Consider the following 23,229-nt stretch of genomic DNA (forward strand, 5'->3'; position numbering starts at 1 on the left):
CCTCCCCAACATGGCGACCTCACCCCGCCAAAACCCTCGCTCCTGTGCCACGGCAAACCCGACCTTCCCAGCATGGCGCGCCCCGCCACGTGACCCTCACCTCCCCGCCCGCCGCCGCGATCATGTGACGCGGGGCCGGGCGGCGCCTGCGCAGTGCGTTCTCCGCCGCGGCCGGAGCGGCGGCGGCGGGGAGGGAAGGGAAGATGGCGGCGCCGGTTCGAGCCGTCACCCGGGCGACGCGGCAGCCCCGGCGCCTGCAGCCCTAAGGGTCCGGCTGGGCCGCGGCGGGCGGTGGCCGGCGGCAGGTGAGCGGCCCAGAGGTGCGATTCTCTTGAGATGGGGGGAGGGATGGGAGCGACGGCGACGGGCAGCGTCCCTTCCCCGGGGAGTGGGGCGCGGCAGTGGGCCCGGCCCGCCCCGCCAGGCCCCTCAGGGCGGGACAGGCCTCGCATGGAGGGGGCCACCCCGCTGGGAGCTTGAGGAGGGATTGAGCTCCTCTTTTCCCCTCCTTATTTCTTTTTGAGGGATCAGTATTGAGGAGTAGAGCACCCCGGGGTGTTGTAGACCCCCTCGCCCCAATCTGAGGGCTACTGGTCCCTGTGAGGGAGAGGAGCCCCTTCCTCGCGAAGAGCAGCGGCAGCCCCGGGCGGGGCGGGCAGGGTGAAGGAAGATCCCGGAGTCTTCCTCAGTGCTGGAGGTGGGTAAAACCTCCTCCTCCCAAAAATCCCCACCAAGTTTCCCCTCCAAAAAGCCCCCATTGTCGCCATCGGTGAGCGCGAAGGCGCAGGCTGGCAGCCCGGGGGAGACGGAGGCTGCGGGGTGTTGTGGCTGCTCCGAAGGCTCACGTCTCCTGTGTGTGAAAACAAAGGTGAGGCTCCGTCTCCAGTTACTCTCCAAATAATTCCGTTTGAATCCACATCGTGCCTCGCATCCGCCTTCATGCCTCGCGTGCTGCTCATCTGTGTGGAGATACGTGTTTGGTTGGGTCCTGAAAGCATTGTATTGTATGAGTAGTGGTGGCAAGCTTGGTATTTATCATCCCAAAAGGATTTGAGGTGTTACCCCCCCCATTGTCTTGACTGATAATCTCTTGCCAGTGATTCGAGAATGGCTTTATTTATTGTTATTTTGTTTTTGTCACAACGGGGCTGGGCTGAGCAGACGCTGCAGGGGCTCCTCTAGATGCATGAGTCTCACTCGGGAGGATTATCTCATGCTGCCTGCAAGATGCTGCCCAACCCTCTCCGGGCTGAAATGTCTCACTTCAAACCTGTTTGGGTTTTCAAATCGGGGCAGGGCATTACTTAGGAGCTACAAGAGCAGGAGCAAAGCCTTGTTATCTGGGTCTTAATAACCTAAACTGTACTGAGTGCTTGGATGAAGAACAAAAGAGAAATGGTGAAACTGAGATGCTTGTCTGCAGTACGGCAAAGCAGTTTGTTAGGTGGGGACTGTGTTCTGTCTGTGAGATAACCTGCTTGGTCACTGGGGAATGTCATTTGTATTAAAATGGCTTTAATTATCACTAGTGAGACTGGCTCACACTGCAGGTCAGCAGCTGGAAGTCTCCCCCTTTACTGAAGGGGATGTTAATTGAAATAAATTACATTTGAGATGCTGCCCACCTAAATTTGTAACAATGTTTTCACCAACCCTGCCCTTCAAAAGCAAAGCAGCCCAAAGCCTGAATCGATCCGCTGCCTTGTAGGTGGCCTCAGGAAGCCCTGAGTTGGTGATGATGCTGCAGTGTCTCAAACAACCCCTTTATATCACAACATAGCAGTCACAGCAGGCCCTTCTAGAGAGCCAAATCTCTGAGCTCTATATTAACTTGGGGAGTTATGAGACTCGTTGTCATTTCCTCATTGCCATAGCCCTGTATGCTCCCACCACCATCTCTCCTTCCCTTTCCTTGTGCTTATACCAGAAAAAGGCTGAATACTGGTGGTTTTCTCTTAGGTTTTGTCCCTCAGGTTTGCCTGGGATTGCTCTTTCCCTAGTGTCAGAACTGTGAGAGAGCCAAGTTCTTGGCCAGGATTCTGGGCTGTTTCTGAAGCAGGATGATGCTTCTTTTGTAGAGGGAGAAATTACTGCAATGGGTTCAATGTTGTTGACCAGGGCTTTTGTATCTTCATGCTCCTAGCAGAAGCAGAATCCCATCTAGTGGTTGTTTTGACATAGCAAGGATGTTTGTGGACGTTTTTCCTGCTGTGTTACCTGGTGCTTTAACTCACCTCTCACTCCACCCAAGCAGCATTTATTTCCACGGTGGTAAGTGAAGCGCTTTGGGGTTTGAAAGGCACCATAGAGTTTTAATATTGCACTGGTTTATCAGCCTGGTGTGCACTGGTTTACTCTTGTGGACTTTTTAAAGGCAGCCTGTGCAATTTTCAATTCTTATTTACAACAGCCTTTAGTCTCTGGGGATCAGGGTTTCTCTTTCTCAGTATTTGGCTGTTGGAGAAGCTCTGGAAGCAGTTTTTCACCTGCAGAACAAATGTTGTTGTCCTGCCTGTGGTTGGTATAAAGATGGGGATGTTTTATTGCTGCTGTGGAACGTGGCTCACCTTTGACTTGGGGATTTTAAGCCACTGGTGTTGCTAGCTGCTGTATCAGGCACCTTCTGGAGTGGGAAGTGTTCCCAAGGATAGAGAAGGTGTGCTCAACTGCCCTGTCTCTTATCTCAGGGAATTTAATCTTCATGTTTAAAAGGAGAGACACCAGTTGCAGCTTGGGAGTTGGAGGATGGAGATGGTCTGCTCTCCTTGTGTTCCCAGCCCACAACTGATGTGTAAAGATCTCTTTTACAGGGTTTCAAAGAGGCGTTGGGTTTCAGCAGCCCCTGCTGCCGATTCCAGCCTCTTCCACAGGATGTGAGTGAGTGGTGCTGGAAAAGGCTTCCCACCTTCTGTGTAAACAGTGCCGTGCCTCTGAGGGAAGTTATTTTTCGCTGTCTATTTAGTCATGGCAGGCTTTGTTGTAAAACATTGATTCAGACTCGGCCCTAACGGATTTTCTTAAGGTTGGACATATATAAGCTTCAAGCCTTTGGCTTTTGAAATGCAGCATCATATGGGGATGTCTGTGAGGGCTTAGAAAAGGTGCTAGAGTCAGAGCTAGGCTCAGATTCAATCCAAATCTAGATGAAAAGAGGACTCTGGTGCTCTGATAACACGCTTGACTGGTGTTTGTCCTGGAAAAAGCTCATTTTGCAGTGCTTTTTCTGACCTGAGTGGGACCATCTGCAGTTGGTGACATCCCCAAGAGATGCATCAAGGTATCTGGGCTGTGCTACCATTAACAGCTAATGCAGCTTTTTGATGTAGATCAGAAATTCAGGTCAAAATCCCTTTTGAACTCGCTTGTGTCTTAGATTAAAGGCACTCAGGATGTGGGGTGACACATCCACATCGAAAGAACATGCAGAAGAATCTTGCCTTCAGGAGCTTGCTATTTCAGGAGCTGCAAATGTTCTAGAGCTCTGGTTAATTCAAGTTGGATGTGCTGTTGGACTGTATTTGCTTCCTCATTTCTATGGCAATTTTGACAATATTTATCTTTGCTAGCTGAACACCTACTGAAACATCTGTGACTTAAAATGTTGGCTTTCCCCCTGTAGTTCAGGCAACAAGGATTTGCAACTCAGACATGCTGTCTCTTTTCCTATGTCTACAGACTCATTTTGAAACACTTGTGTAGCTTGTTCTGTGGTTGTGCAAACTTTGTAATGGTGTGGGCTTTGGGAAGTTGAAGGTAAGCTGGGAGAGCTACTCAGATTAATTTGGGGCTTCTTGTTAGGTTAATATTGATGCACTGTGGTAATGCTGCTGGTATTCTCAAACCTCAGATGAGTGGTGATTTGAGCTGCATTTAAAGGTACCCCAGGTCTCTAAAGCAAGTTGTGTTTGGTGAAAAGATACTTTTGAGTTGGTTGTGAAGGGGCAGGGTCAGGTTGCATCCTACTGTCTCATACCACAGGTGTAAAAGCAAGGGACTGTCACTGAATGCTGCAAATTATTACCCAAAACACATGACAAGTGTAGCAGAATCTATATTTTGTGATCTGTCTTCTGCCTAAGCAAAACCTCTTATGAAGCTGCAGAAATTACTGTTCTTGCAGACAGACCATACAGCCAGTAACAGCAAGTGACACGTTTCAGTGGGCAAAAGAGATCTGGTTTGCTGAGGGATTTTGGGTTTTCAGCATAAAAAGTAGCACATGAATGTAAAAATTGTGCTGTTAAGTCAGGGTGGCTGCAGGAAGAAACTATCCATCCCAAAACTTCTTACATCAAGAAATTTGTGATATGTCTTAATCGTTAATAGCTTTTGATCAGGCTGGAGAGCCTGCAGTCGGCACTTTAATGAGCAATGATGAGACCCTTAGGTGCAGTTACCCTCCTGATGAGCTTCCAGGGGAAGGGGCTGAGCACATGCAAGGTACCAAGCCTGTTTTAAAATGCGTAATTCTGCAAAAGTCAAATATTTTCAGCAGATCTCTGACTTTTCTTGTCTCTGGTGTCAGATGCACATCAGATCCTTTTGCTGGTGTGAGGAGGAGCCTGCCAAAAACACCTTCAACAAGAAAACCAAACAGCAGCTCCCCTACCATTGTTGCTGCATCCATTCTGCAGTTATTTTGTGGAATTCCTCTGTTGAGCAGCCACCTTTTCATCTCCTCTGTTGAATACACACTCTTCCTGCATTTGTCTTTAGGCTGACTGTTTTCTTTCCCCATCACAACTGCTGCTGGGGACTCCTACAAACCTCCTGGACCTGGTCTGTGGAGACAGTTGTGCATTGCAGCACGGGAGGGGATATGTGGGACGTTTTATCCTCCCCTGAATCTGACTCTTGGATGCTGTGAAAACATAGAATCATAGAATTGTTGGGAGGGACCCTTAGAGATCATCCAGTCCAGCCAAACCAATATTTACTGCCCAGATGGGCTGTGGAGGCTCCTTCTCTGGAGACATTCAAACCCAGCTGGCCGAGTTCCTGTGTGACCTAGTCTAGGTGGTCCTGCTCTGGCAGGGGGGTTGCACTGGATGAGCTTTCCAGGTCCCTTCCAACCCTTAAGATTCTGTTTTATGATGTGTGGCTCTTCCCACTGGCTTTAGCCCTATTTCTTTGTCCTTTCAAGCCTCTGGGTCGGTGGGGACACAGAGCAGTCCTTCCTGTTTTATAATCATAGGGTTGCAATCACCAGCACCCTGTGGGCTGCTTTGCACACTCATATTGCCAAAGAGGAAAGTATTTATCCTTCCCTTTCTGTTTGCTTTACCTTCTGAAGCATTTAAAAGACTCCTCTGTTGCTGACTTTAGGTGATGTTGCTGTTTACTGGGAGGTAGTTGGGATTTTTCTCCCTTCAAAGACGATTTCAGGGAGAAATGGGTTTAGCAGAAGCTTTACTGCCAACACCATATTGACAGTGAATAAAAGAGACTCTGTCTAGACTGCCAGTCACGCAGCTAACAACAGCTCCGCTAGATTTGGAGTGATGAGAAGACATGCTGCCTCAGAGTCAGTCCTGTCTTGAGGCCAATGTTTGCATCTTTGCTGGGGTCCAGTGATGCTCTTCAATTGTTCTCCTAGACCCTTGGGCACTATTCTTCTCACTCTCATGCTCATGGACCCTTGGACACTGTTCTCTCTGTCCATGTTACACAGACTGATGGGTGTTGGCCCTTCCAAGTTAATATCTTCTGCTAGAGAACACACGTTCTGAATTCAGCCACATTCTGAAGTCACACACTCCAGCCCTCCTCATGGGTGTCGAGGCAAGAGCTGAAGCTCTGTGCTTGCTTTTCAGAAATCTTACTCTTTTCCATCACCCTTTTATGTTGTGATTAGCCTGTTTTTGTTTCCACCTCGCTGTCATAAATAAAGCAGAGCTCTCAGTGCTATCTGCACATTCATCTTAACTGAGAGATGGTGGCCTAATTTCTTCAGCGGAGGTCAGGGAGCCAGAAACCTCTGGTATTGTAATCCCAGTGCTGTTCAGGGTTTGCTTGACCTCAGCTTCTTGGTGGTTTTGTTCCTTTACCTATAAAAAGGGGTTAATTACCACCGTGGTGCTTCTGAGCCAGACACTGGGCCACCCGCTGCTGTGCCTTTGTAATGTGTGAAGGCATTTAAGGTAGGTGCTATGTGCTCTGAGGGTTTTCTGGCCAGGTGTGTACATATTGATGTAAATTGCATTTTTTTTCCCCACCATTGACAGGGAGAAAATATTTTCTATAGTGTTGCAATCTCTATTTAGGAACAGGTCTGCCTTTAAATTCTCTTTGGTGTGATCCAGCCCTGCTCCTGGCCAGTATTTGCTAGATGGTTAATATAGTTGGCATCTTTCATCAAAGGCTTTGCACTGGGAATTACAAAGACTCCTTTGGTGGTGGCATACACATTTATTCAATATGATGAGGCCTATGGACATCATGCAAACATGCTTTTAGCATGTTAAATACACAATGCATGTTACAGCTGAGCAGCTCCTCTGCTAGGAGTTAAGACGGGGAGGACAGCATCACTTACAGTGTTCATGTGCTGATAATGTCTGTGTGGAGATAGTATTTGATGTCTTGGTACCCTGCTTGCTAACAAAGATAAAAACATTGCATCAGTGACCTGCTGCCAAGTCAGCAATCCTGCTGAAAGCTAGAGACATCGATTCAAATTAAACCTTGGCTACTGAGCTGGTACTAATACATGGCCTTTTCCAATACAGCCTTCTTTTTTTGGCTTGAAAGTCTGTACCCTTGAGCTTGACTTCAGATGAAATGCCTCAGGGCTGCTCATGACTTACATTTCTTAGTAGAGCGATGTTGTGAATTCAGACTGCAGAGTGTGGATTGCAGAAAATGAAGCCTTCCTGTACCTCTCCTCTTTCATGTGCTTGTGCTAAGCCAAAGACCACATCACAGGGGGGAAGCAGAGGCTCGAATGTGAGTGCTTGTGTGACAAGTTGCCCCGCTGGTAAACCCTGACCTTGACCTACCGTTTGCTGAACTTCATTTTCCTGAGTGCTAAAACTCAATTCTTTGCTCCTGCAGTGAAACGTAAAGTCCAGATTTTGCAGTGGTGTTGGAAACCTACATCTTTACTGGTTATCCTCCTGCTTGAAGCAGCAAGAGAGTGCCTGATTTACACAGACATCCTTACAGTGTGCATTTTAATGCTAATTATTTAAGTCTCTCGAGGCAGTTTGTGGGGGAAGTTGCATGGAGCAGTGTGTATCTGTCTCTTAATGGTGTATCTGCCTCTTAATGGGCTGTTTTGGAAATAAGGTTTATGCAGTTTGCTCTCCTTCTTACACTAATTCCTGTTATCCCATTCTGCCTGATTCAATGAAAGGATAAAGGTATCAAACATCACAGAATCTTAAGGGCAGGAAGGGACCTTTAGAGATCATCCAGTCCAACCTCCCTGCCAGAGCAGGACCTCTTAGAGTAGGTCACACAGGAACTTGTACAGGTGGGTTTTGGAAAGATCCCAGGTTTTACAGGAGAGGAGAGAAGCTGCTGAAGCAAGAAAGCTCAAAATCCTGGAGACCAGAGGAGCTACCAGGGAGGAAAAGAGTCTGACCTCCCCAGTGCAATCGGTGCAGGCGGCAGAGGCTCACCCACAGGCAATGCATGAGTAGGAAATGACATGCTGCTGCTTCCTGAGCTGCCTGTTTTGCTGGCTGAACTGGAGGAGGTGGATGTGATCCAGGGCTTTCCCGGCCAAGGAAGTCGTGCGCCGGGTTGGTCTGTGCCACTTGCCGCGGGCCGCTTTCCTGTGGCAGGGTTTGCTCGACACGTGGGCACCGCAGGGACTGTGGTTTCCTCCATGTGGGCAGCACTTCAGTGGGAATTGTGCTGGGGGCAGCTGTTTGGATTCATCAGGGTTATATTGTGCAAAGGAAAGAGTTTATTTTAAAACAAGAAATAATCCCAAATACACTGAATAAGCATCTAGTGCAGTCTGTCAGAAAAATCAGGGATTAGTCTCTCAGTGTCTTTGGGTACCTCCTGGTTTTGTGAGCAAACCCTCCTCTAAGATATTGTCATGCTTGCCATGTAATTATTTTACCTGAGCAGGTTCTCTGGGCAGTTTGGGCATCAGGCTGTAGGGAAATGTAAAATACTGTGTTTCAGACTTGTGTTTTCAAACTTATTCTTCACACAGTCAAAACTGGGCTGGTTTTTAGATCAGTAGCATGTTGGTTTTCCTTTTGATTCATCTGTAAATTTGCCTTCATTTGCCTGAAACCTATATACAGCTGAACCAATTTGAATGGCTTTGGTCTGTGGAAAGGAAAGAGTACTGTCTTATTTTTGAAGACAGTCTTCAAAATAATTGAACTGCAACTTTCCAAGTGCTGCCTGTAAGCTCCGAAACCTGCTGCTCTATCTTAACGAAGGAGGGAGGTGACAATTATTTCCAGAAGCTGCCATTGTGTGTTTGCCATTGCTGAGCAGGAGCTCTTGCTGATGAGTCCTTGCAGGCAGGTTTGGATAGGTACTGAAAATCACATTGGATGTTTTTATCTAGACAGCCACTATGCAAACTGTTTATCCTCAAGCAGCATATGTGACAAGGGGAGAAGCATCTGCACATTTGCTTGTAAAATCCTCTTAGTTTCAAGTCCAAAAGCCTTTTATTTGCTTGTTTAAGGATCATTCTCGTTTTCTGGCTAGTATGCAGTTTTGCCTTGAGTTTGAAATGAATCATGATTGTTTGTTTTGCTTGAAAAAGTTCAGGCAAGTCATTTTAATTAACGGTTTGCCGGGAGCCGGTAGAGGGAGTGTGTGAGCCCCAAATCCTACTGATTTACAGCCATACAGAATTTAGGGTGATTTCAGTAAAGGGGATGAATTGGAAGAGTGCACCTAGACACTGACCCAGGTAATTATTGCACCCAGGCAATACAGATTTCAGAACAAGCCAAATTTTGTGTGTAAGTTACTGGGATTGACCCTTTCTGCATTTGAGGACCCCAACTAGGACTGATATTCAGACTTACTCCTTTTTGGCTTGGTTGGAGGAATGCAACTGGAGCAATTACTGAGATTTCAGAGTTAGAGGTGTTCACGAGGAGGCTTGGATTTCTATCAGGGAAACACAGAGAGCATAGCACCTTCTGCATCAATGCCTTGCTCACCCAGATCACCTTTTAACCTAAGGATAAGTGTGCAGATGACACCACGTTGGGCGGGAGTGTTGAACTGCTTGAGGGCAGAGATCTGGATAGGCTGGAGTGATGGGCTGAGGCCAATGGGATGAGATTCAACAAGGCTCAGTGCTGGGTCCTGCACTTGGGTCATAACAACCCCAGGCAATGTGACAGGCTGGGGCAGAGGCTCTAGAAAGCTGCCTGGAGAGAAAGAGCCTGAGGATGTTGAACCTGAATATGAGCCAATAGTGTGCCCCGGTGGCCAAGAAGGCCAATAGGTCCTGGCTTGGATGAGAGAGGAGGAGGTGACAGGGACACTCTCTGCAACAACCGGACAGGAGGCTGCAGTGAGGTAGGGGTCGGCCTCTTCTCCCAAGTAATGACTGATAGGACAAGATGAAATGGGGTCAAGTTGCTCCAGGGGAGCTTCAGAGTGGAGATTGGGAACAATTCCTTCCCCAAAAGGGTTGTCAGCCCCTGTGCCAGGCTGCCCAGGGCCATGGTGGAGTCCCGATCCCTGGAGGGTTTCCAAAGCCATGGAGCTGTGGCTGAGGGCCATGGGTTAGTGGTGGCTGTGGAAGTGCTGGGGGATGGTTGGACTTGATGAGTTTAAAGGGCTTTTCCAACTTCAAAGATTCTGTGATTTTAATACCCAGTGCAATTGAACTGGGGGCTTGTTGGCCAAAAGAGTGTGTGAGCTTGAGCAGTATGAAAGTAATTTAACAGCTCTTTTGTGCTGCTAGTGCTTATCAAGTCAGATTTCAACAGCTTTTAAACAACTTAAGCTGGTTTAAGGGTAATAATGCTGCCACAAGGACTCAAAAGTCTTCAAATCCCATTTGTGGTAGACACACTGGGGAGGATGTGGTGGACATTGGAGACCTCAGCTTGTTTAGCAGAGTTCTGCGGGGATGTCTGGAGGTGATGCCTTTGCTTTTTGATCTGGTTCTTGATTTGTTATTATTTTTATGAAGCTTTCAGGCCCATTCTGAAGTTTTATCCTGTTTATCCCATTAGCAGATTCGAGTGACAGCCTTTGCTGTGTTCACCTGTCATTAAGCTCCTCGGTTTCCTCTTGTTCTTATGAACTACACACTAATAACAAGGATATAAAACAATGCACCACCTAGATTTGTATTCCTACAATAAATCCAGAATAAACCTTGACTTTCCCCCCTCATTTTCAGTGCTTTAATTTTGGAGGAAGCTACATTAGGCAGAATTTCTTTTTCAGGTTGCTGTGCAAGTGTTTGAGCAATTGAGTTTACTGTTAGAGCACTAAATCTTGGTGTGTAATATTTCTGAAAGCTTAGGATCAAAATGAATAGGAATCAGGAAGAGATGAGGGTCAGCTCATCATCATCATCAGGGTGGGAGGGATTTCTGGTAGCTCTAAACCTTCTTACTACAGTAACATCAGTTAAAATTCAGTTGTAATCATGCTGTTTCATTGCAGTATGGTGCAGGTTGTATGGCAGCGTGAAATGAAGTCACAGAGTTTTGAATTTGTCTCTGGAGTCTCTATAAAAGTACTGGTTAACGGGCAAAACACAGCAGGGAGGCAGCTCTGAAAGGTATAGGTATATATGGAATTTAGGAAACCTTTCTTTTTGTGGGTGAAGCTTGGTCTTATATGAAAGAGGAAAAACAATTTCCTGTTGAAAGGCAGCTAAAGAGGGGGGGTGAGGAAAAGCTGTGCTTCAAAACACTTGTAATTGCCTGTTTTGTAGGGATAAGAAGAAAAGCGTGGTGCAGGTATCCCCGAGGTCCTGCTCGTTGGTCTGGGCACGATGACAGGATATTGCTCATCGCTCCATTTCCCAGAGGCTTTTGTGTTCATTTTTGGACCAAAATCTGCTCTCTTTTTCCTCTCCGTTATTGAACTTGCCTAGCAGTTGATTTTCAAATGCATCAGCTCTAACTGGTGCAAGTTTAGGAGGACTGGAATGTTATCTTATTTAAATGTTGATCCCTACTCCAAATCCTGCAGCTCCTGCAGACCTTGTACTCCCTGTGCTCTTGCTTTCATAAATGAGTGTGTTTCCAACTTGGAAATAGTAGTGCTTTATTTTTCCTCTTACATCCCTAGAAAAGGGATCAGGGCTTCTGTGGGGCAACTGATAGAGGCAAAAGCTGAAGTGGAGAGGAGGAAGCTGCCATCCAAGTCCTTGATGGCATAGCTACATGAGACACACAAGAAAATATCATGCAAAAATAATCCTTCCAATACAGATAGGATTTGTTTTTCTAAGGAAAGCAGCCTAAGCCTTATTAGTAAATGTGTCTGATGGAGCAGACTTTGTTTTTTAAGCTGGGTAAGAGAATAAGCCTCAAAGCTCTAAATGTCTCCATAAATGCTCCCATGCTGTACAGATGGGGCTCTTGACAAGGAGAATAAGCAGTTGCAAAGGATGAGGAAGAGTCTAGAGGCAGTTGCTCTTTTCCACCCCTAAATTAACGCTGTAGCTCCCGATTGCCAAGTGCAATTAGCCATTCTGCTCTGTGGAGTTCCTTTCTAGCTGAAGCACTCAGCCAGCCAGGGCTGGGTCCTTTCACACACCTTCCTTTTTTTTTTCTTCCCCTGGTGAGAACATATCTTCTACAATCATGTTTGGAGAGAGGCTTTTTTTTCCTGTGGCATGTGAGAATGAGCATTCCCTTCTGTGTAATGTGCTCTGACTCAGTACTATCGCACGGCCTCTTGTTTTCATTCAAGAACTTTCCCTTGGAGGCTTTTTTCCTCCTAAAAAAAAATCTGTTGACTTAAAAAATAAGCCAGGTCAAAAACCCTTCTTTAAACAGTTCAGAGTTTCAGAGAAGAGGAGGTAGCTCGAAATGGGAACCACTGATGCCACTCACGCCTGTGAATTGGGGGCCATGGGACCAGGAGAGATGCCTGCAGGTAGGAAAAACTTCTTGGCTCGAGAGGGATTTTGCCTGATGTCTCTGGCTGACTGGTTCTGCCTGCCTGATGTCTCTGGCTGACTTTAGGAAGTTCTTATACCCACTGGGAGGGTTTTTTTGCCTGTATTTAATATTTGTCATCCTTTTATTCTGCCACAGTGAATAACTGTTTTAGCAGAATAGATAGCTAGTTCTTAAATAACTTCAGGAGGGGAGAAAGAGGAAAATTGAAGTGCTCTGAAGGTAGGAAAAGTTATAAAATGCTTTGCCAACTGGCAGAGACACAGCTTTTAGGAAGAGCCAGGCAAATGTGATCAGGACTGGCAGAGCTCTGTTTCAATTGCCCTTCTAGCATTTCTTTACATGTTATTTTAAGCAGCTGCCATTCCACCTTGGTATGGCTTTAGGCTGCTGGTGGAATAAAAAGACACTTCTCCAGGACCAGGAGGGCTGTGGGGTGCAAAATCTGAATTTTCAAGGGGTTGGTGTTGGCCTTCAGAGCAATCCATCCGAGCAGGACGGGGCTCCTGGGTCCGTCCCAGAGAGTTAATTGAATTACCTGGATGTTTGGATGCCACACAACTGCTGAAATCCCTTCACTGCGGCTTTTGGAATGCTCTGAGATGAATTTTAGCCCATGTACAAACTGAAGCCCAGCTTAATGCACACAGAGAGCACCTGGAGAGATAGGATGAGGCAGAATGCACCTACTGCATTGACACTAAAGGCAAACAGCACAGAAGCTCTTTTCTTCTGTGTTAATAACCAGTAAAAACTATGACATGAGATTTCTCCCGTGGACCTGCTGACTAATTGGTCATTGAAGCTGGCTGAGATGCTTCAGCTCTCTCTTACTGACTGACTGGGTTTCTTTTTCCTTTTTTTGATGTTGGAGCAGGGTTGTAGGACAGGGCTTTTGCTGCTTTGCAAGACTGGAGTGGTTATTCCCAGGCTGCTGATCCTAGGTCATAAGAGCAAAATCCACATCCGTGGCAGGTCGAGCTTGAGGGGTTATTTTGACAGCAACTTGCCTTTGGGCAGTGGAGTTGTTTACTGGTCTAGTTTTCTTTACGAAAAATAACACAGCTGGGGTGTGAAAACTTGGAATATGGTTATTTCTTATGCTGAAGTGTTTAGAAAACGAGGCTCTAGCAAAGTGGATGCATTTGAATATGTATAATATCATCAGGTACAACTCTGTGCAGCTTCTCCATCCCCAGCTCTGCACAGGCACATGCTGTTAGGAAGTAGGGACAGGTTTCCCTTCTCCTACCTTTTATAAGTTGCCCTTAGTGATGCCTTTGTAACCCCCAAGCTGTTTTGTGCCTGTGATTAACTTGCTGTGTTGTTCCCAAGCCTGCTACAGAGGCTTGAAATGAGGATTTAATAACTGGAGGCCCCCCTCCGCCCCCAACCTTGCTAGCTAGTTCCTTCCTGCACTTCTCAGCCAACTTCTCCAGCAGGTTTTGGACATTATTTAAAAGGTAAATAAAAGCTGTTGGGAAACACACAGAATCTTTGCTTCTGAACCTTAATAACACAGCAGATGTCTTGTGCAAACCTGTCGAGCCGTGGCTTATGCTCGGCATTGTCACCTGCAGGTGTCCCATTGTACCTAATGTGGATGCCAACACGCTTCTGTTTGGTTTTCTAGCATGTTTTTAGGGTGTGAAACACCTTCTGCTCTGCCTGGCTAAATGTGCTGCTCCGTGTTTCCCCAAGCCATGAACTAGAGTCTGACTCTCCTTCCTCCAGTCTCTCCATCCTGAGGAGGCTGGAGTACTGTCAGCCTTTGGCTTCCTGCTGTGCCGTGTCAGGATGGAAATCAGCACACATGCTTCAGGGCAATAGATGCTTTTTCTTGGTAAACACCCAACTCTTTGCTTTTTAATTATTTAAGTTTTATTTTAGTACAGCTCTGCTTTTTTCTTTTTCTTTCCATTTCCTTAATCTTTGGGAATTTGGGTGTTATCTGCTGTGTAATACAGTTTGCTGGCAGCAGCAGCTCTCGTGTCAAAGTGTTTGGGTTTCAGCCTTCCTCTGTCATAACATTGACTCTAAGAAGGATTTGTGACACAGGAAAACGTGCTGAGCATCTGTTAGGATGGTAACTGTAAGTTGAATTTTGACGTGGTTTCTACCCGAGATTGACAGCCTTGTGCATTTTTCTGAAGCTGCTTCATCAGGGAACCTGACAAAAGTGGAGAGTAATGCTGTGGAGTGTCATTTTTCTGAGCATGAATTAGTTGTCATGGCAAGCTTCTCTGCTCTGCTGTCTGCTGTTCCCATGGCTCTTACTCCTCTGTATATGCTGGGATGGGAAAACCCTGGGTTTAGCTAGGGAAGACAGTTGAGTTTGCGTTGCTGGAAGCTTGTAACAGCTTAGTTTGTTCCTGATAGCTAGGGAGCTTGAACTCCTTCCAGCCATATTCTCTGCAATACTGATAGGTTAAAATAAGATACTGTACACTTGTATTGAAGCATGTTGGGCTAAAAGCCATACCTTGCCTTCCCTCCTGAGGAGCTGGTTTCTTCCTGTAGGTGAGATTTGTCCCATGGACTGTGATCTGTATCCCCTCATCCCAGTAGATCTGAGACCTGGGGATGGCTGGGCAATCTCTTCCTTGTGGCATCAGCGGAAGCTCACACTGAGCTGAGCTTGCACTGTTTTGGGTCCTTTGTTACAACCTGCTGTGCTAGGAAAGGAGAAAAAGGGAATTTGTGATTGTAGTTTTTCAAAAGGCAAAATTCCTGTGTCATCCTCATGGGTTACACTGGTGTGAGCTATCAGTGAGAGTATAACCACAAAGCAGTGGGCGTCCCTTGGTCTTCACCCAGCAGTGTTGGAAGGAAAAACTATCACTACTCCCCCCTAAACACGTCAGCTGCTTCTTAGGAAATAGGGTGCAGGGATTTGTTTTGCAGCAACAGCCCTGGCTTTCACTGCAGCCCATGCCAACTGGCCCAATCGGACACAGCTGCTCGTTAAGGTGGATTTATTTCATCATGTATTTCTGTCATCGGTCTGTTTCCTTATGCTTAAGATGTGATGCAGTGTTGGATATGCCAGCAGCAGTAAATCTTGGGAGGTTTTTTCTTTCCTCACCTACATACTGTCAGTAAACAACTTTGCATGAGTATTTAATAAAAGAGAAAGGGGTTGTTAAGGGAGAGTGGGTCAGGGATTGGTTTCTTTCCCCCCTCTGCTTGCTGCTGAGAAGTTGCTTGGGGTAAAGCAGGCTCACTGGCCAAACTGGTTTCACTGAGGAGGAGGGGCTGCAAAGCTGTTGCTTCCATCCCGTCTTGCCTAGGATTGCTCTCAGTTTAGTGGGAATCCCTTTCTCCATGGTTGAAAACAACTGGGACTACCAGTGATGCCTTCTTCTGCCAGGCAAGAGAACAGGGGCTTGAGAAGCTGCAATTCCTCCACTGGATCTGGGGTTTTTACTCTCTCTGGTACTATCTGTAGGCAATGGTAGGGCTGAGTGAGATGAAGTGGCCTGGGAAAACACTGCACCAGTAGGGAATGGCTTGTGACTAAACCATGCCCAGCCTCCTTCAAAGCTTTGCAAACCCCACGTCTTTGACATAGAGTTTGCTTGGGTAGAGCTTGTCACAGACCTTTGCTGTAACCCAGACAGCTTGCAGATGCATTTCCAATGCTGGTAATTTTCTTTGTGACCTCACTGTTGTCTTTGTTTTTTCCTTTCCCCCCTCCCTTGAAGCTGTGAAGTGGAATGCCATGGCCAGTTCCTCAGACAGTGAAGATGACGGTTTCATGGCCGTGGATCCAGAAGACGCTGTGGTCGAAGGGACGATGGAGCAAGATGATGAGCCACATGCTGAGCTGGAGGTCGAGCAGACCAGGCACAACAGATCAATGCTGGAGCTCCCAGAAGAGGTTTTGGAGTATATCCTCTCCTTCCTTTCACCCTATCAGGAGCACAAAACTGCTGCCCTTGTCTGCAAACAGTGGTATCGACTAATCAAAGGTACAAATAGCTGTAATGAGAGTGCATTTGTTTTTTGAATTGTGGGCAGATGGATTTGTATCTCAGCTGTTCTTTGCTTTGTTTTAGCCTTGCCTGTTGTTTTCTCCTCAAACTTAGAAGCTTAACTTCTGCAAAATGCCAGAAGAATAGCTACAGTCATCGGGTCACTTGCTTTGCTCAAGGCATTGCTAATAGTGGCACAGAATTGAAACCCTCGGCCTCTTTTGAAGTACAAAAGAGTGAAACCCCCCACCCCCTCAAAACAGAACAGCTCCCTTAACGTTTCTTTTGGATATTCTCTGTGTTGACCTTGCATTCAGACTTCCTTTCCACCACGTAGCAGTGCCCATTGCCAGTGTCCCATGTCTAATGTGGCTGTAATTGTGCTTCGTTTGCGTCTTGCTCAGTAATTAACGCTCCCAAAGCTTATGCTTTTGTCTGGAAACAAAACAGTGTCTGGTTCTTACAGCTCTGTTGAAGATAAGTAGGATATAAAATCTACTTTAATGTAGATCTACATATTCAGACTTCCTGAAAGAATAGCCCTGAGATACAGATACTTCACTTTGCCTCCATGCAGCATTAATTCTGAAGCCTTACAGGGATATTTTAATGCTAGATATATATGATATGACAAATAGAGGAGCAAAGTTTGGACAGGGGTACAGGCAAAGCTGCCTACTTTGGTGTTTTTTTAATGAATTGGCTGATTTCTGTTACATTTCTGTTAGAGATATGTTTTGATTGCAAGCTTCATTGTAAAAAAAAACTCCCAGTTGAAGAAGAGACCTCAGTCAGATCTGTAGGAAATGAGGCACGCTGCTGCACAAGGGTAACTTGTTTCTTCTGTAAAATGCAGAGCAGGTGTCAGGTGAGAAATGCCTTTGGCAGGTGGATGGGGTGATGTCTAATTTGTGGACTTCTCTGTACATGTGAAAGCATTGTTCAGATTCCAGGCGTTTTCTGCCTTGCCCTGCGTCTCAACAGGCTGGAGGTGAAATAAAACCAACCCACCCCAGCTACTTCAGAAGTGAGCATTGCACACAGTGGCTCTTTTTGCATAATTCTGGGGCAGCAGCAGCCTGCACCCCTGGTGAAAGGGGCTTTTTTCCCAGGTGTCCAGGGCCCTTGAGTTGCTGCATGAGCACACTTTCTCACGCGTGCTTGTTCCTGGGGTGGCAGGAAGAGATGCAAAGGATGCAGCTGGAATGAACAAGCACCTGGTGATTCACCCCAAAAGAGACTGTGGGAAACATCCTTGGAGAGGAGGGGAGGGATGAGCAGCCTGAGGCACAATGTGGCGTTGGAGGGAGTTAGCTGAGTCTCAGGGGATGAGTGGTGCTGGGCAGCTGTGCCATTTTTGTGGCAATTAGAGCAAGAAATAAAAGGGAGTGTAATTACTAACCTGCACACTGTGAAGAGAGGTCACTCGAGGTAAATGCTTGGTTTCTTCTGGTTAATTTTTCCTGTTTGTCAGGATACATCTGCTGTGAAATCCTATGGTTCACTTTACACTTCCCCTGTGACTCTCAGGGACTGGCTGCTTGAGGACCCCGGGTTTCTTTTTTTTTCTTCTTTAAAAAACCTCAACTTCCTGCTTTCTCTTCCAAAGTGTGATTTCTTGCTGGGGGTGTTCCTGGCACGGGGCTTTGAGTAAGCAAGTCTTTGGGGAAACAATCTTGGCAGGTTGTGGTCTCCTCAGTGCGAGGGCTGCCACAGCAGATCAGATGCCACTGAGCATCTGCTGAGCTGCTGCAGTCAGAAATCTTCAGCAGCCCCTTTTCTTTCCACAGGGAGCAGTCTCTGACCCCTCTCAGCACACACACAGACACAGGTGCTTCATACACAGACTTAATTACAGCTCTGGGACTGTTGTCAGCCAGATCCCTTCCCTTGCACTGCTGAGGAGGAATATTTTCACCTGAGACACACTGACTTTTGTCACTGATGTCTCCTCTCATATTTATTTTAGACTCCTGTGCATTAGCTGTGTGCACAGGCTTAAAAATTCATTATTGCACCTTATTTGTCCTCTAAGGTCCATTAAGGGAAGGGCAGCTGCTCCCTGGGGGTGTGATTAGGGCTTGCATTGCAGAAGAGGTGGCTGAAAACCAGCTCTGTGAAGGCAGCACATGTGCTTACCTTCCACCAAGGCTTTTCTTCACCAAGCTAGAGTGAAGTGTAGTGGACAGTGGAAATGTAGTGAATTGATTCAGTTTTTTCCATGTTGCAGAGTCTCTGTTGTTGATTCTCTTTAATCCTCTGAATTTTCACCAGCGTATTTCTAATCTAAACAGAGTCTTTGCTGCAACACTGCATGTGCAACTGTGAGCACTGTTCATTCCTAACCTCCCACAAATTTTGACTTGTTTCTTTCCCCCCTAGGTGTGGCCCATCAGTGTTACCATGGCTTTATCAAAGCAGTGCAAGAAGGAAACATCCAGTGGGAGAGTCGCACTTACCCCTACCCCGGCACCCCCATCACACAACGCTTCTCGCACAGTAAGTAACTGCTGGGGAAAGTTCTGCTCTCTCTGTTGTGTGACTGGAAGCAGCAGCTCCAGGGACTGAGGGAATGAGGGTGTTGAGCCTGGAGAAGAGGAGGCTGAGGGGAGCCAGCAGCACTCTGACACTCCCTGACAGGAGGCTGGCCAGGGGTTGATCAGTCTCTTCTTCCCAGTAATGAGTGACAGGACAAGAGGAAATGGGCTGCAGTTGCCCCAGGGGAAGTTGAGATTGGAGCTGAGGCAGAACTGTTTTCCTGAGAGGGGTGTCAGCCCCTGTGCCAGGCTGCCCAGGGAGCTGGGGTTGTGCCCAGCCCTGGAGGGATCCCAGAGCCATGGAGCTGAGGTGCTGAGGGCTGTGGGTCAGTGCTGGGCTGGGCAGGGTGAGGGCAGGGCTGGGACTCCATCAGCTTAAAGGTCTTTTCAAACTGAAATGCTTCTCTGATACATCTGTCAGTAACACAATTTGAAGGATGCTGAGTGTGACTTGTTTTCAAACACAAAGCTACCCTTGCTCCTCACATGCATGTGCTGGCAGAAATCAGTAATTCAGTCAACACCATCACTTAACACACAGGTAAAGTTTTGCCCTCCTTCCAGATTTCTGGAAGATAACAGAAAAATCATTCCCATGGAGGGAGAGATACTGAAATAAAACTTATTTGTACTGCAATACTGCAAGAGCATGGATATGCCTCAGGCTGTTCTGAGATGCAATGTAGTCAACAGGACAAGAACTCAGTCCTCATGGCACCATCAGTGGGTCTGAGCCCTCTGGGAGGCAGTTCTAGGGAGCAAATTTCATTTTTCTAAAGGTAAATGAAGATGGTAGAAGCCATGTGATGTCACGAGCAAACAAGCATAAAACTTTCATATTCCCAAGTAATAATTTATGAAGCAACCAGTGCTCAGCCTCCTGCCAAGACAAGTCTGAGAGACACTGCAGGAAGCTCTGGTGAAATCATTGTGCTCTTTAAAGATTTCCTTGTCCTACTAGAGAATAAAAAAGGCACCACCATTCCTAGCAGCTGTGTTAATAAAGTGCTTATTAATGACTTGCTGATTTGCATGTGTTTTCCCCTCCATTTTTGTAGCCTTTTTGCAACTGGTGAGCTTTAAGGCTAGTTAGAAATTATCCCAAAAAAGGGTCCAAACAGTGCACCAAAACCTGCTGGATGCTTTGTGATTTATTCTGCTGCCCAATGGGGGCTTCCTCTGAGTGTGCTGCCATCCTACTCCATCCAAAAGGAGTTGTCTTGTTAAAGCCACTGCCCTCAGAGCATGTCATGTGTTAGCCTTGCTAACTGACAGTGTTGTGGCTCTGGTCAGCCCTCAGTTGCTACAGAAATGATATTAATGCTCTTTATGTGCAGAAAGCTAATCCAAATTAACTTGTTTGACTTAAAACTGATTCATTTTTTTGAAGCAGTTCCCCAGATCTGTGGTACCTGCTTTTCCCCACAACAAAACATTGCACATTTGTGACTGGACCCCAATGGTAAACTGAAGTTACAAATCCTAAAAGCAAAAACTCCAACTGGATCTTTAAACCCATGACCTAAACTACTAAGACTGTGGTAAGAGAAGGTGGAAGTAAGAACAGGAGATCTGGGGAGGAGGGAGTGAGGGAGGATTCACAACCCCCTTTTTTAAGGGTGACTTACCAGGTTGTATGGGAAGACGTCATCTACCAGGCACGAGTCATTTGGAGTTAACAGACAGTGATAGCTGGCATCAAAGTGGTGTCTGAGGCTCTCTCTCTTTCAAGATTTATTAGAAGCAACCCAGCAGTGCTCATATGGAGCATGAAAGGGCAAGTGAGAGAATTTTAACCGGTTAAGAGGTCACTGTGTCTTCTATCAATTCTGACAGGAGTATAGAAAACCTGTTTGATAAGGAATAATTCATGGCAGTTACTGTCCTCTCACAGGGAGGGAGCGTTGGGCAAGGGCTTTGATCAGATGCCTGCTGACCAACTTTATGGATGGGCTTGTCAGTTTGGCAAGGAATTGGTCAGAAGCTGCAGGACACGGTACAGACTCAACAATGCTGTTCATTAGGTACAAATATCCTGGAATAAATACTTCACACACAGGAGTTTGGGGGTTCTTTTTGAACACCAGGTTTAATGTTTGCAAGTAGTCATCTTAACTCTTTTCTTAACCCTAACACAGGAGCCTACAAACATCATAGCAGGGCCATGACTCATGTTGGTTAAATAGCTGGCACTGACAGGAGGCGCAGGAATGCAGGAGCGGAAAGGCAGCACAGGAATGCCGACCCTTGTGCCAGCAATATTGATCCTTTGATGGAACAGTGACTCATTTTAAATAGTGATTATTATTTTTTCCCTTATAGTCTGGGGAGAGTGGCACCAGTGGGATGAGTAATTAAAGCAATTTCGTGGGTTTACCCTGAGAGACGAGGGAGAGGTAAAAGCTGGAATGTTTGTTTTACAGGATGGGCTGCTTTTGTACCGCAGCTCCGGCTCTTCCTATGGCCCAGCTTTGCTCAGTGTCCCTCTGCCTTTTGCCTGCACTGAGTCCCTCTGCTGCAGGAAGCAGGAAAATAGTATTTTAGGGAATAAGGAGAGAGATGTGGGATTTATTTTCCCCCTATCTGAGGGCTGCTGTGTTTTGATCGTGCCACGACTTGCGGTGTAGTTGGTGTAAACATCAGTGCCAGCCAGCAGGAGCAGGCGCTTTCATCTGCAGCCCTGCCATCCTGCCAGCTCTCCTGCCAAGCGTGCTTAGGCATGGAGAGGTTACCTCCAAAACCCAGCCCTGCGTTGGAGGAACAAACCACACGCAGGCAGGGCCCTGCTGGGAATGCCAACACCAAAGGGCTGTCCCTCTGTACAGGGCTGTTTTCAAGCAGAGGCATTTCAAGAGCTGAGCTGACTCTTTCTCCTCTCTCTCTGATATGGCACACGACCTTTGGACTTGGATGGGTGACTTTATTTGATGTACTTGATGCTTAAAAAGTCAGTGCCCTTTATTTCTTGCAAAGGGCATGTGCATTGTATTCCCTTCTCCCTTCCCAGTTGATCTTTATTTTGGTTATCTCACACTCTGGGGGAAAGTCTCTGATGCTTCGTTAGGCAGCACGGAGGGGAAACAGGAATGTGGTCTGTTTGGGTATCAGAGTCTTCAAACATCAGAAATGTTTCTTCTCATCATTTCCAGTTACAAAGACAAACTACCTCTGCAATATTAAAACTCTGGGACACAATGAATTTTACTGGGGCTTAAGTGCTTTAAAGGAAAACCCCTAAAAATCTATCCAGTGCTCTCTCCTGTTGCATTTTTACCACCCAAAAAAAAGGGCTCAAGGCACCAGGGACTCAATCCTCCTCTCCTGATTTATTCTACACCTTTGCAAAGCTGGTAGAAACTGGAGGTTTCTCTGCTTCAGAAGCTTTAAAGGGCTTGCAAAGAAGTAGGAAAGTACAGTTTCGGTTATTTTGGTCTAGAGTTAAAATACAGGCCGTGAGGGCATCAGGGTGCCTGGCTGGCTGGCCCGGTTTTTAAATCCAAATAGAGGAGAAGAATGCTGCCACCTCCTCTCAACAATAATAAATGGGCTGTGCTGTTGGGTGAAAGCCCTGCTTGCCAAGGGTTTGGCATGAGGAGGAGGTAAGAGCCTCTCAAGCTGTCAAGGTTTAGATAGAGATTAGGTTCTAAAGGAAACTAAACCCTTCAAGAAGGGTTGAGCAGAAAAACAGCAGTGTTTTACACTCAGTTAGGGTGTGAAGCACTGACTGGTGCCTTCCTGGGTGGAGGTGACACTGCAGCCTGCCAGGGGTTTCCTTAAGGAGTAGCTAAAGCTATAAAAATGCTCTTAATCATTATTTCTTCCTCAATCTCACCCCAAGTAAACCCCCTACACCACTATTTCTATATTCTCCACTCCAGGCAGAGCTCCTGGGCCTATGGCTGTGTCTTCTCTTAGTTTGGCAAGAGGTGGGTTGAGATGAAGGCAGCTGAGGATGCACACAGGGATGTACACGAGGCAGAGCTGGGTGGTCTCCTCTTACCAGCACATCTCATGCCTCCAGCTCCCCTCTTCCCACTGTGTGGTCAGCAGGCTGCCCTGGACTTGTCACTAAAAGCCAAGGCCATGAGGGCTGGTGGCTTTTCAGTGAGAGATCTGCATGACAAGGCCCAGGTCAGACAATGAGACCATCGGCAAAGGCATCGCACATCCCCAGTCACATCCCCCGCTGAGCTGCTGCTTTGTCTGCCGGCTCCTGAATGTGCGGGTTTGCAGGAAGATGAATATGGCTGCTCTGCAAACGGGTGGGCTGTGTTAAAGAGCTCTTTCATGCTGGAAATACCCACCTCCAGCCTGTAAAATGGGGGCTGGATCACTTGAAACCCCAGAGGTGCTTGTTCTGGGGAAGAGCAAAGTTGGAAGCAGGGGCTTCTCCTTGGGATTTACTCTGAATTGTTTCTCCTGCTACTTAAAGTGGGTTATCAGCCATTTGACTCCTGATGCTCCTTTTCTAGGCTGTTTCCTTCTTTCTTCTTGGTGCTCTTTCAAAAAGAAAGATGCCTTTATGTCTGTGGGAGCTCTGCAGTAGTCCTGTGTCCTGTTAGGTCAGCTCATCTGAACCTGGGTTTATTTTTTAACTGGTGAACTGCTGCGTACAACCTGTGGAGAGAGAGAGGG

The 23,229-nt window shown here is 46.8% G+C and overlaps 1 protein-coding gene across 6 annotated transcripts in view; it reads left to right on the forward strand.

The window, feature by feature from the left end:
* Positions 1–175: 175 nt before the first annotated feature.
* The window catches only part of FBXO42 (F-box protein 42), a 49,552-nt gene continuing 26,498 nt past the window's right edge, over positions 176–23,229 (forward strand). The window contains exons 1-4 of one of the 6 annotated variants that reach the window (XM_062013098.1): positions 216–305; positions 525–697; positions 15,788–16,054; positions 18,440–18,556. In XM_062013098.1, coding sequence (XP_061869082.1) covers positions 15,805–16,054; positions 18,440–18,556 — 367 coding nt within the window. In that variant the 5' untranslated portion in view covers positions 216–305; positions 525–697; positions 15,788–15,804. Of the gene's footprint in view, positions 321–524; positions 698–718; positions 869–12,039; positions 12,061–15,787; positions 16,055–18,439; positions 18,557–23,229 lie in introns of those variants that run through there. The other 5 variants (XM_062013099.1, XM_062013101.1, XM_062013096.1 and 2 more) reach the window with 5 other exon arrangements.

This window comes from Colius striatus, chromosome 21 (genome assembly GCF_028858725.1).
Source record: "Colius striatus isolate bColStr4 chromosome 21, bColStr4.1.hap1, whole genome shotgun sequence".
In the NCBI taxonomy this organism is placed as follows: domain Eukaryota; kingdom Metazoa; phylum Chordata; class Aves; order Coliiformes; family Coliidae; genus Colius; species Colius striatus.